This window comes from Trichoderma breve, chromosome 3, assembly GCF_028502605.1.
Source record: "Trichoderma breve strain T069 chromosome 3, whole genome shotgun sequence".
NCBI classification, from domain to species: Eukaryota; Fungi; Ascomycota; class Sordariomycetes; order Hypocreales; family Hypocreaceae; genus Trichoderma; species Trichoderma breve.
In genome coordinates, this window is record NC_079234.1 from 5,401,911 (window position 1) to 5,415,480 (window position 13,570).

Below are 13,570 nucleotides of genomic sequence, written 5' to 3' on the forward strand. Positions count from 1 at the left end.
ATGTGAATGAAACTGAAGACGGTTCCCCCTTCAAGGATGAGGAGGGTCAAATGGACACAAGGGGGCGGGTTGGTGGCTGAAATTGGAAGAAATAGGATGCAAATGTGGATAAGAGAAAGAGAAAGAGATGTTTACCTTTTGTTGCCCTTTTCGAGTTATTTGTTTATGTGTGTTGAGTGGAGTTTGTCTAGTTTCCTGCCCTTGTTAGCGACGTTAAAAGACTTGCCATCGTGTCCTTGTCCTTGGAGACGATGGCTCTTTCGTATGCTTGGTTCTCCTCGATGTGAATGAATTGTGATGCATTGGACTTGTTACTCTTTGAGGCGTCTAGTTATGACTACTAATTATACAGGTTGTTTCGTATACATGGGAAGGCAGAGTGCCTCATACAGGTTGTTTTTTTCGTATACATGAGGATGTAGAGTACCGTAATTCAACCAACGTCTCAAACCCCGCTAACAAAGAAACAAAGAAAATCACAAGGGTACTCCGTATATAAACTTTTTACTTTTCAGCCTCTTTACTCTCCCCATCGACCTTTTCCGTGCCCTTCGTCCCCTTTTCTCGCTCCATGTCGTCGAAAGCAGCGAGGATGGCGTCGAGCTTGCTTTCGAGGTTGGTTAGGTTGGCTTCCATTGCCGTGGCGGTCTGTTCGCCTCTGTAGAGAGAAATCAGGATTGTATCATTATTATTTGCTGAGGGGGGATTTATTTTGTGTGTGTTTATAGGAGAGAAAGGTAGAGTAACATGGTGGAGTGGTGGCAGGGATAAAAGTGATATGAGATGACCGTTGACAGAGATATAGATCATGATGATGAGAGAGTTTTGAGAGTGTCTTTACCTAGCGAGCTCTCTAAGGGCCTGGAAATATGAAGACTCCTTGGTTAGATTAAACTCATGAAAAAGAATACGAGTGATATATCGTGATGAAACATGCCTGGGCGAGATCAGCCTCGGGAGCAGCCTCGGGCTGATCAGGTTTACTTGAGTTTGTCTCCGATGACGCAGCCATGGTCTTTGGGTTTGGGGGCTTGAGAGATGTCCTTGTTCCTTGAAAAGTAAGATAAGAGATTCAAGATGGGTTCTGGGTGTGGAAATAAAGGTAGTTGATATGCCTTGTTTGCGTCTGCGTCACGAAAAGCTGCAAGGCTGAGCAGTTATCACGGAATACAATTCAATGCTCCGTAACGGGTACATGTTGCTGGCTGCCGCTGTACCGGAGGGCTCACGTGATGCGGGCCTCGAGTAAGGTACGAGTACCTCTTCCCCAGTGGGATACAGGTACAGCCTGGTGCAGTACCTGACCTGTATGTACCCCTCTGTAGGCCTCTCACTACAGGCCATGTCTTATAACACCAGACAACTCCATCAACAAACAAGAGAGGAGAATATGCCCAGAGAAACCTACCGCTTTGATTCCTCTTCTCCCCTTTCTTATTCGTCTTCTCCCCATTCTCCGTATAGTTTAGTGTACGATGCTACAGCAGCAGCCATCATTAATGACCAGTAATTGGTGAGCTTACGGTTCGTGTTCGCTACAGTATAAGATGCATGCTGCAGCTGTATGTGCTTCATACCAGATGCATCGCCAACACTCCGTGCCTCACATATCAAGACACGACAGCACCTCGTCCCTCGCGTCTCGAACAAGAGGTGACATTGCTACTGCCAATAGCAACAAGGATCCTTGGTGCCGAGCACACACATCGGCTTTTTCAGCTTTGCGCCACGACCAATTGACGCTCCAAGGGGTTGCAGACGGATGCCGTTCCGTCAGCATGGATGGCCAAGTGCTGCCCGTGTGGGAATAGTGAAATTGTCAGTACTTGCAGCTCTCCTACGGGCGCTTCTGCCCTTTTGCAAGGCGTCCGGCTAACGGGGCATTTGACGCGGCAGACGGGACTCCATAATGCAAAGTGCTGCTGCCGCCAATGTGCCATCACGATGGGATATATCAAGAGGGCGTCGCTATCCACCAAAAGTTATATATCAAATTCCTCCATTGGGATGCCCCATTGGGATGGCCCGCTCTCTTATATTTAGCCATCCGTCGGGCTGTCTTGTCGGGCTATCCGTTGCGGCGGATGTCCAAAAGAGCCTGGGGCTCATCTCATCTCTCCACCATCGTGACCCGTTGGACGCTTGAGGGTTATTCCTGTCACTGCCTCGGGCGTAAAGAGACAAGAGACAAGAGACAAGAGTCACAATCCCTTTCTCGGGGCTTGGATCAGAAGCGAGCTTGGCGAGCTTTTCAACATCTCCTTTGCTACATAGAGTCTGTGATGGGCCTAGCTCAAGCGTCCTCAATTCTTCTGTACCTTTTCGAACAGCCCTAGAGCACGGAGTACAGAGTAGAGCCATCACCTAACGGACGACCACTTTAACCTGTACATACAGGCCAGCTCTCGAGACATCAAGATACCACTCGTACCACGAAGCGCGTTGAAGCTGCCGTCCTCTCGTGCGGGTGGCTTGAGTGAGGAGGTGCCAGCTTTCGGTGCGCCGTGCCTAGAGATTACTAGTCAGAGGGCTAAAAATGTTAGCACCCTGTTAAGCTTCAGACACGCCCCCTCCCATGCAGGTTCGGCGAGTCTAGATCCTAAAAACCCGCACTCGGCCGCCATTGGCTGTTGCTCTGGCATTCAGCACCTATTTACGGTGCTCGTTCCAAAAGGCAGAAGATGGGCATAAAAAAGGTACCGAAAACCTCGGATGGAGGCGTTGCAGACCCAACAGCATTCGTATCAAGGCACGGAGATGATGCCGTTGAGGTATACATTTTGCGCCATCACCAGAAGTTGACCTTGCTGGACAAAACTTTGCAACACGAGGGGGAGACCCCCTCACGTACAAACCGGCGCTGATCGTCGGTCGTCCAGTTAATTACATGTGAATCGAGATGTGAGCCGTTTTGGACTTGTAGTATTCTGACATCATGTATTTGGTTTGGCGCGGAATTCTCTCCAGAGTGGATCATCAGGCTTGTTCAATCGACCGATCTACCGCCAGAGTATAACAAAAGAGACGGGAAGAGCTCTTTAAAGATATGCCAACGTCCATTTTTGGTACTTCATACTGTGGGTATCACATAGCTTGGGAAGTAGCATGGCTGCTGATCAACTGTTTTAGGCGGAGCCGTGAGATTTGCCCGTTTATCAATGGCTCCGGTGCTCGCAGTGTGGTGACAACCGTTGAACACAAGTTGACGACAGATGGTGATCAGTGAATCCAGCGAATCCACGCACTGGCCCGAGCCTCCCCCATTACCCATTGGTGTGTTGCCCCCCGGCGGTGCTAGGCATGTAAAATCGAAGCATAGATGGACGGCACTGATTCACGGAAGGGGAACCAGCTCAACGGGATCGAGATCTCCATCTTTTCTGTCCCATTTTACGAAATTTCCCATACCTATGGGTGCCGGCCTTGGGACAATGTGTGCCTTCTGGAGGTGTGGGCTTGCATGGTCCTGGTTTGGTTTGTGGATGGATATTTTTGCTGCGGTAAGGCGACTCCTCACCGATTCGGAGCGGCACAAAGAGCTGATTCTGACCTGTAATCGCCAATGTTTGACCCCAACACTCTCCCTTCAGCCCCAGTTCGTTCCTTTTTTTCCCAAAGAAAGCTATCAAAAGGGCTCGGGTCGTGTTTTCACCTTCTCAGCAACGTGGCCGTAGTCGCTATGCGTGGCGGGAACGTAAGTACCGCTGCCCCATTTGGCAAGGTTCATCTTTCCGGCAAAACTGTTTTGTCTTGGAGTATGTACTCGCTTGAGACACTGCTTGCGAGCACCGCGATTTTTTTTTTTCTTTTTCCTTTGTCTCTCCGGAAGCTCGAATTTGCCTCCTTTGTCTCACCTCTTCCTCCGCCTTGCTCCTTTGATCCGCTCTGCAGTGCAGGGTCTTGGATGTCTGCGCAGGCCTTCAAGTGGTAATCCTCGTCGTAGAGGGGGGAAAAGTAAGGAGAAGCGTCTGACTTCACACGCCCATAGTGGCGTGACCCCAATCCGATTCCCAGGTTCCGGCCAGATTCACAGCGCTCCGCGCAAGGGCTCGCCGTCCTGATTAGTCCCCTCGTAGTGCCGGCATGGGGCCAAGTTCCAAACGCGACGCCCCGGTGTTTGTGACGTAGCACTGAGCTGCGGCTGTGATAGGACAACTTGTCGCCTCCAGCGACTCACCCGGTGCCTGGCCCAATCCGCGGTCGCCCTCCACTCTTTTCCTTGCCTAGCTATCCACTGGCCTTGAGCCACGAGCTCAAACAACTCCAGGGATCGAGATCGCTGACCTTTCAGGGCCAATGCCATGATCCGACGACAGCCAGTCGCCCGAATTGCAGCCCGCCGCCCCAACCCTACATTTGAGTCTGCTGCGGATTGGCTTGCAAACACCGGAGGGGCCTAACCATGTAGCGAAGCTAGTTTAGCTTCTCAACTGATGAACCATGTCGTTCGTCGTTTTCCTTCTCGCCCCCTTTTTCCTCCAGCGTAAGCACAAGTACCATTTCGGTCTCAGCTAAGCGGCACTGTTGGAGGAAGGAGGAGGAGGTGCAATATCTCGTAAATGGAGGTGGTATTCCGTCTGCCGGAAGGAGTAGAGTTGGAACGTTCAGTGGCTCGCGGCGCCAATAGGCATGAAACCGAGTCCCAAAGGAGACAAAGAGACCTCCATTAATACCTGTAATCCTTGAATCCCCTGCTATGTAGCCCCTTCGTTAGCTCTCTTTTCAGCTCGTCTCATCGCACTTTACTTTCAATGTACCGTAGATGGCATACTTGTGCTCGTATATACGGCTGGGGAGCATCTGGTAGTGGGCCGACCTTGTGGTACCAAGAACCACCTGGATGACAGCTTCGCTTTTGCCCTGCTATGGCCTTGAAAGCATACTCGTACCTACCTGTACAGACGAGTACTTATTCGTAGTACGGCATTGCCTTTGTTTTGCAACAAAACAGGGAGCAGCTGTGAGTAAAATCCTTCTGAGACCGTAAATATCTGTACTTGGCCAAAGTATCAGATGCCCATCTCATAATTGATGACGGCTCTCTGCAACACCGCTCAGTAGTGTAAGACCAGGCAGGCCTCAAAGAAGCTCATACCCTGTTTTTGGATGTTCCACTTGCACAGCTAGACAGGCAGCATATGCAAAGATGGTGCTGTGTCAAGCTTTCTTCGATCTTGATAGAGATGAGGCACTCGGCCCTATTAGTTGTTGGCCATGAGTTCATGCTCGGGTTAATTAGTCGTTAGCTGTAGCACCCTCTGACGCCTCCATTATGGGTTACATCAACCCTCGTCACGGCTCCTCACCTTGTACTGTGCTTGTAGCTGCGTGAGACCAAAATACTATGGCTCCTCTGCCAAAATCTCGTCTCGTTACGCCAGCTTTAGGTGTCCGCCCAGCTAGGGCTGCTAGCCAAAACGCTGTGGTCCCGTCTTGTTGGTCTGCCTGCAGTAGTCGCTCGTGGAGAACAGCTCCCAGTTCCGATCCCTCACTTCGCTGCCGATTTCCCCTAGCCGTCATTTAGTGGTCCTGGATCGAACAACGCTTGCCTTCATCACCGTGTCGTCGGTGTCGAGACGGCCCTGGAGAGGTACAGACCAGGTTCTCTGATAGCGGCACGCCTACCCTCGGCATGCCCTGCACTTAATGCATCCTGTGCAAAGGCGCAGTGAAAGCCCCAGTACGTCGTCCCTCCCTTTCTTTTCCATCCCAAATCCCGTGCCATTGCTATCTTTTGCATGGGGGGTCCCGTACCTTTTCTTTTCGGTTTCCTTTCCCCATAACAATTTCTTCCCCCAACTCTCTCTGCCTACCCCCCCATTTGCTCAACCCTAGCCAAGTTGGATAACCTTTTTGTTGCTTCTGGGGCCCACGGCGGAAGAAGAAGAAAGAGAGAGAAAAAAGGGTACATCCATACATACAGTGCCCTGGAGCCTGTTGAAAAACCTTGCCATTGCGTTCCAGGAGAGGTGCTGACAAGCAGAGTAGCCATCATAGCACCGCCGTACATACCGAAGCTTAACCAGTCCCATGTCTGTAATGCCGTGAGAGTGTCCGGACATGGTTGTATCTTTTCATCTTTAACGACCAATCTCGATTTCTCTGATCATTGCGATCTCCGCTTACGCGCTTCTGGAAGGCCATTGGCCACTTGCCGTCGCCTTTATTGTATCATTTAGGGCAGGAAGTCTGTGATTATTCCCAGTCTTGACGTCTGAGAGTAGCCGAGGTGCCCTTGGTCTTTATTTTCTCACTCGCCCGAGTATCATTTGGACCGACGTCTCAAGTGTCCCATCCCGTTGATTGCCCTGCTGTTGCAGATCGAGATGATCGATTCTGCCACTTAGGGTGGCGAAGCTTGCTGGATATAGCTCGCTTAATTCTCGCCTTTGCTCCTGATATCGAGTCTTCCAAGTCGTACGTTCGTACTTTCTCGCGGGCGGCTTCGAGTTGTTCCCTCCGGCAGGCTTGTGTCATCGGCCAAGATTGGCCACAGTCTCTCAACTTGACAAACATTGACAAGGGTAATATCTTAACCGCTCACTGGCTAGAGCTTGACATCCTAGCCTGATAAATGAAGAAATCACTTGATGCTTTGGCCCCTTTCATCTATTCTCGATCCCGCAATCCATGGTAAATCCTGACGGAGAGTTGTTTGCCACTGTTTGTCGATTCATTAACACGCCACCACGCCAAGCTCATTTCCTGGAAACCCAGCTAGTCAACCACGCTCACTGCGACAATAACCCTCAAGGACGAGCGCGACCTTCTGTCGAAAGGCACATTTGTTACGCGAACAAGCTCGTACCCGTACTGGATCCTAAGCTATCGGTTTGCCGCCGTACCCCTCGATTTCTATTACCATTCGCCAGCTACCCCCACGTCTTATCGATCGCGGAAATCGAAATTTGAGTCTCCGCAACTAGAATTAAATGTTAGAACATCGGGATCATAACTTTCTCAAGAAAAAGCATAGCTCTCAGTCCGAGAATGCAGCCCGGCCGCATGAGCCAAGAGCTGGAGGCCATCTTCAGGGAGCTTGGTATCGCCCAGTATCTCGACACGTTTGTGGAGCAAGGCTTTGATACTTGGGAAACGATTCTCGATATACAAGAATCTGATCTGTGGGTAAACCAGGTTGATTGTGTGTCTTCGCAGGGCTAACCGTAGTCTTAGTGATGCTTTGGGCGTCAAGCTGGGCCATCGCAGAGTATGTATAGCAACCATTATCCGAAAGCAATAAGAGATTGCTAATCGTATGCGCTCCCAGAGGCTTCAGCGGCGAATTGCCAATGCAAGGGGAATCGATCCTAGTATTTCACTCTCATCAATAAAATCCACCCCGGAAGAATCAAAACATGACGGAGCTCATAAAAAGAGAGAGCCTCCTAGCCACGGTGGAGAGCTTATCATAGTTCCGAAGCGCAAATATCGGCGACACCCCAAGGTAAAATTGTGTGAAGAAGCCTCTTTTGGAGAGAATGAATATGCTAACCTCGGTGATTAGCCCGATGAGAATGCACCTGAACGACCTATGTCCGCATATGTGCTTTTCTCTAATAGTGAGTTTTCGATAATGCCACCCGCTGCTTTCTGTTAGGCAAACTAGGACGCAATTGCTAATCGATTATCGCAGAGTTGAGGGAGAATTTGAAAGGAGACCGCAGTCTTTCGTTCACGGAAATCGCAAAGCTGGTCGGAGAGAATTGGCAGAGCCTCCCATTAGCAGAGAGGGAGATATATGAAGCTCAAGCGAGAGCCAGCAAAGAGCGGTACTATCGTGAGATGGCAATCTACAAGGAGACGCCAGAGTACCGCAAGTATATGGAATATCTAGAAGAGTTCAATGAGAAGCAGGCCAAACCCAATCAAGGTACGTACATGCTGATGAAAACGAGCAGTGTACTCTTTGATTTTTCTTTCAATCTTGGCCAATCGGAGCTGACTTATTCCAAATTAGGCCATGATGACGCGAAACGAGCAAGACTCGAGAAGAATGAACTTTTGCACGGGAGTAGTAGTGCAGGAAGTAGCACCGTGGGCAGCAGCATAGCGATGGGTGGCTCAACCTCGACTGCTAGTGGTAGTAGCAGTGAGAGAATGCGTGAAAGTGAATCTCGAGAGCCTCCGAATCTTCGGCATAACAGTGGGAACTCGATCTTGTCTGCTTCGGACTCACAACATTCCTCGGTAGCCTCGATGCCATCCCCAGCGGCGACACACTTTGACGTGGATATGTCCGCGAAAAACAAGTCGCGCCACTTGCGACGAGGCTCCTCGTCATTAAGAGGAATAACACACCAAGCCGATGTATCACAGCCACCATACTTGCCATCACTTTCGGATATGTTGGCCCCCGGACAAAGGAAAACAAGCGGCCCGGTGACTGAGAATGCCGGGTTTATGCATGGCTTTGCAACAGCTAACCCCAGAATGCCTGTAACCCACGGAACACACTCGTTGCCACTCGCTCCAGTACCGCCACTCTATCATGAGACGTCCTCCAGTGGCAGCAGCGTACCGACAACGTCAAGCAGAGTTAGTCGTAAATTGAGCGATGGTCATCTGTCAATCCATGCACTATTGTCAGACCATGATCAAACTCCCCACCACAGAGATGAGAGCCCCTCGTATACGACTAGCTACGTCGCTAGTCCAGTTGAGCGAGGGAGGCCAGCCTTTGGACAATTCCAGGGTCCTAAGGGATACGGTACCGAGTCCTTTCGAACTGACAAGTCTTTGTAGACCCGCAACTAATTTGAGTTGTTAAAAGGATTTCAGACAGCCTCCTCTGCCTTTCAAAACATGAAAGTCGAGGAGACAAGCGATGGCGATGTGCTGATGACCTCAGCAGATGTGCCGCTTTCTAGCTCCAACACCATTGAGGTAGGTGGGCTTGATGGGGTGAACGCTTTATTAAAAGCCGGTGAAATATTCGGCCATCACGGTCGTACTTGAATCGGCAGGTTTTTGACCAAAACCCTCTCTCCCCCTGGCAACGATCTAGTCGAGTCACCATGTACTGGGTAGCTGATCATGGTGATCACACGGAGCTGCCACTAGTAGGCAACCTGTGGAAAGTCGTTTGATTCTGTTCATTTCCTGCCTGGTTCTGTTTCCTGCCTGGTTCACAGACGTCTTGCGCATCTTCGAAATTCTGTTCATATACCCATGACCGTTTTATTCTCATTCTATTCGTTGTGTTGGAGATATGGTTTCTTTTTATTTTTATTTTTTCGTTTCTGACGTTTTGCCTCTCGATTGTATGAAGTGGCTCCTCATATTTTTGGCCGAGAACTGTACATGAACGTGGTTGGGAAACTTGGGAGATGACGGGAAGCTGGCGTTGATGGAAAGGTCGATTCTGGTCGTTTACCATAGGACCCAAGCTTTTAGGGAAAAGCTCTCGGGGACAGTGACGGATTTTGTTCTTTTCTTCTCTTTTTCTCATTTCCTTTGAGCTTTTGGCATTAAAGACTTGTTGGGAGAACGGAAATGGGTTCTGCGAAGAGTATATGCTGCGCTCTGGTTTATTATTTGTGCGGAAAGAGAGCCAATGGTAGGGAATTCAGGATATTATCTGGCGTTGAATATTAAATTGATAATTGGAATGAGGGTCAAAGAATCGTGGTGTCGTAAGTTGAGATGAATGTGCAAAGAGGAAAAGATTGTTTACATTTTTAAGCCGGGATGAAGATGGAAGTCATGTGCCCGCCTCTTTATACTGGCAGGCAGTTGCCATTGCGGAGGTTTAGAGTTGCGAGGCAGGAGCTACTCGCGAGCATTTTAATTTTGTATAACCTAAAGCTTTAGCAGACAACTCTAACATGCGCCTTTACTGATAATAAGAATACTGAGAATAACAAAAGATGTGGGAAATCATCATGTAAATCATTAAAAGCCACAAACTATGGTCATCATGCAATCTCCCCAAACGTCTTATAGTTCAAATTGGCCGCCCCGTCCATGTCTAAGTTTGTCCTTGTTATGCATTACAGCGAAATTTACACGGCGCCTTCGGTGAGATCCGCCGTCCAGTCCTTTCGAATGTCCAGCTCACTCAGTCCCTCCGTATTTTCAATCACAAGCCCCTTTTCGTTTGCCAAGTGAAGCAGGCAAATGAAACAGAACGATGTGGAGATGTCGGCCATGGCAGGCTTTGGATATACCGATTGTAGTGAGTTCATCACCTCAGTAAACTTGAGAGTGGTGTTATCCTCCGGATTTGGTGGTGATTGCCTAGGTCCGTTTGATGGTTCTGGTGGCTCAACAGACTTCTATAGGCCATGGTTGTTAGTACCGCAAATAAATAAATGGATAAAAAGAGGGCTTCAAAGTGGTGATTATCAATGAAATTGTACGTACCTCCAGTTCTTCCAGGCCCATGCCCTTCCAGAGTTCCTCCTTGAGTCGTCGCACGTCTACCTTCTTCGCGACTCTGGCATACTGGACATATTCAGGACGTAGACGGCGTGTTTGAGTGATAAGTTGCGTGCCAAAGGCGCCCATAGTGTTCATAGTCTCTCCATTGAGCATAGCCGTCACTCCGGCCCCTTCCGTTAGACCCGCATCCCCTTCAGCCCCTGGTGAAAGATGTTCTCGGGCATCTGAAAACTCAAGGTCATCATCATCTCCGTCATCGCCACCAGGAAATGGCAGGCCATCATCGTCTTGGAAGAAGTTGGCATCATAATCGCCTTCTGGTAGAGCAGCATCCTCTGGCGCCTTTTGCTGTGCCCAAAAAGCCTCATCAAGCTCTCCTGCTGGCTGGTGATCGTCGTCTTGAGAGCCATAGCCATGGCCACTTTTGCGTGAGCCGAATCCTCTCCGTTTTGAAGCTAGGCGAGCCTTGGGTTTGAGGAAGAGATTTAGTAAGACCTTTGAGCTGAAGTGCTTGTCATCTGGAAGTAGGTTTCGAGATTTTGATTTCCAGTCCTTCTTGGGTAGGCAGACAGCCGAGTTGCTGGATGCTTGTGTGTAGATGACGTCTGACTGGGCGGGGCTGAGAGACGAAAGGAAATCGATTTCGAATGGCTCCTTTTCCTTGCGCTTCTTTGTCTCTCCTGCTGGCTTGTTGACATCTTTGATCTTGCGAATCCTCCAATGTTCGGCACTAGTCCAGTTCTTTTGCAGTGCTTGATCGAAGAAGCTCAATATATCTTGATGCATTTTGTCTGCATTCTCCGGCTTGGCCATGGACACGATATACTCGCCGTTTTCATCAAAGCCTTCTCCCTCTCCGCCCTCTTCGCTATTCATACCAGCGTCGTATACACGCATTTGAGGTTCGAGAGCAGCCTCCTTGGCCCAGGCTTCACCGCCCTCACCGAAAGCAACATCTCCAAGCGTGTCGAAGTTGCCAAGACCCAGGTCGTCGTCGTCAAAGCCGGCTGGCGAATCTTCATCGATGAATATGCCGGATTTATTGGCATGGTTGTCGGAGCTCTTGTTTTCCTGGTCTTGCCTCCAATCTTCCGGAGCTTTGAGGAAGGGAATGTCCATAGAGCCGGAAGGGTCTCCCAGCTCAAAACTCTTCAGAGACGGGCAAATATCAAGCTCATCCAGAAGGCCGAGGTCGGGGAAGAACCGCTGGCCGAGGGCCGAAACGTCAATCTCTATGTCGGCGTCATCCGCGTCCTCTTGGGTCTGGCTCTTGCGCTGGTCCTTCTCCGGCTGGCTGTGTTCGTCGTGTTCCATATCTATATCCCCATCCCCATCTCTTTCCCTTTCCCTCTCTTCAACCTCGACTTCGGCCTCGACTTCGTCTTCGTCCTCGTCCCCTTTATCCTCTTTGTCCTTTTCATCTGCATCACCAGTGTCATCGCTACTGTCAAAGACAATTCGTCCCTGCGAGTCAATCATCAGGTGGTTAAGCAGTAGACCTTTGGCGCCTCCCTCGTCGAAATCGGCAGAGGCCTTCTTGAAAAGGGGATCGACAGCGAATTCGAGCTCAAATTTCTTGAGCTGCAGGGAGGCGAATGACGGCGCTAGTGTTGCTTCGGATGATCTCTGTACCTGTAAGATAGAACAAGCCGGTCAGCCTACGAAGGGGGATATTCTTAACTCTTCCATTGCTTCTGCTTCTGCTTCTTACCTTCTTCTTCGTCTTCTTCTTGACATTTCCATCCTCATCAACCTCTTCTTCGCTCTCTTCGCCTTCGCCGGCGCCGTCTTCAGCATCGCGATCCTTCTTTTTGTTATTGCTATCTGCCAGACCACTCAGTAGCTTGCCGGTCTCGGTCGCGACGCTGTCGATTCGATTGGTGTAAATCTTGACACATCCATCAAGCGTACAACTCGCTTTCTGGAAATTGACGCCGTCGCCCTCTTTTAGCAAGGACATGTCGTGAAAGTAGTCGATGAGGGCAAAGTTCCATGAGTTGGTGGCATTGATCTTGTTGTCAGTGGCCATCTTCATCCACTCTTCGAAGTTGGCCAGGATGGGAACACGCTTCATCGGCGTCACGGACACGCCTCCAACCATGATGGGATCATCGTCATCCAGCCCCCCTCTTGTCCCCCGGGGCGTGTTGGGATCTTGTGAACCATTGTCAAATCCCCCAATCCCTAGGCTGTTGCGCGGGGTGGCCGCCCTCTTGATCTCCTTTATCTGCTTTTCCTGAAGTGCTTTTCGGTTGTTCATCCGCTGGCCCTTTTCTTGCGCATCATCGTTGAGGGGGATTCTATCATTCATCATTGGTATAAATGCCCAGCGACGCGGGGTTTGGGGTTTGGGGTTCACGAGATGCTGCTTACTTGATGGGAGATTTGAATGGCGACCCCGAGATGTTGGTCGATGACGACTTTGCGCCACCAGCGCGTGGCATCTGAGCAATCCGAGGCATTTTCGGAATCGGGGTCCTCGCCGGGTTTGCGTTGAGTTTGTTCGAAGGTATCTGAGGCAAAGCCTCTGCCGCGTGTCGTCTCGGCCCAAGTATTTTTTGTTTACTGTTGACTTTCGTGAAGCAACACGAACTACCGGGTGTCTGCGAAACCCCACCGTGGCTGGCCAACCAATTGCTGCAAATTAAAAGCCACCTGCGCCACGCGCCACACTTGGCTGAAGTTTGTCGTTACGCGACAACGGTAAGCAGGTACAGGTACTCATCTGCAGATGTCTGGTACCTCTTTTGCTCTTGTTCCTGGGCAAACGGTCAGAACTCAATGGGCAAAGTTGCCCCTGCACAGCCATTGTATCACCATAAAAATTTCGCACATGATGTCCCTGTGGCTTTCTCTGGCTGGTCTGGCTTTGTTCTTGACCGACTCTTGTAAATGCGCCAATCTAGGTGAAACACGATGCTCAAAGGCACAAAGTCCAAGTGCTTGGTCTGAGCTGGCACATGTACTCCGTGCCGCCAATGAATTGCAGCCACATTGGTGCTGGTACCAAGGTACCGAGCCGGCCCCAGAAACCTTAACTGTCCTGCAAGTTCCCACATTGTTTAGCAGGGCCTTTAGCACTGTCGGAGCACAGAAAAAGGCCCTGGAAATTGCACCGCCACAGAGGCGTCACAAAGAAACATGGGCTAGCGTCGGACGTCATTGAAGATCATGTCACAGCACCCGC

General features: G+C 50.1%; 2 protein-coding genes across 2 annotated transcripts; one reads left to right on the forward strand and one right to left on the reverse strand.

The window, feature by feature from the left end:
• Positions 1 to 6,990: 6,990 nt before the first annotated feature.
• Positions 6,991 to 9,089, forward strand: T069G_06036 (HMG (high mobility group) box domain-containing protein; the record flags this gene model as incomplete). The annotated part of the gene is made up of 8 exons (XM_056173246.1): positions 6,991 to 7,124; positions 7,177 to 7,210; positions 7,271 to 7,447; positions 7,508 to 7,562; positions 7,637 to 7,873; positions 7,961 to 8,710; positions 8,774 to 8,886; positions 8,967 to 9,089. 8 exons carry the CDS (start codon positions 6,991 to 6,993, stop codon positions 9,087 to 9,089), a joined length of 1,623 nt encoding a protein of 540 aa, XP_056030104.1.
• A 915-nt stretch (positions 9,090 to 10,004) lies between these two features.
• T069G_06037 (condensin complex subunit 2 domain-containing protein) lies at positions 10,005 to 12,845 on the reverse strand (the record flags this gene model as incomplete). The annotated part of the gene is made up of 5 exons (XM_056173247.1): positions 10,005 to 10,277; positions 10,366 to 10,583; positions 10,647 to 12,015; positions 12,095 to 12,683; positions 12,757 to 12,845. 5 exons carry the CDS (start codon positions 12,843 to 12,845, stop codon positions 10,005 to 10,007), a joined length of 2,538 nt encoding a protein of 845 aa, XP_056030105.1.
• Positions 12,846 to 13,570: the final 725 nt, after the last annotated feature.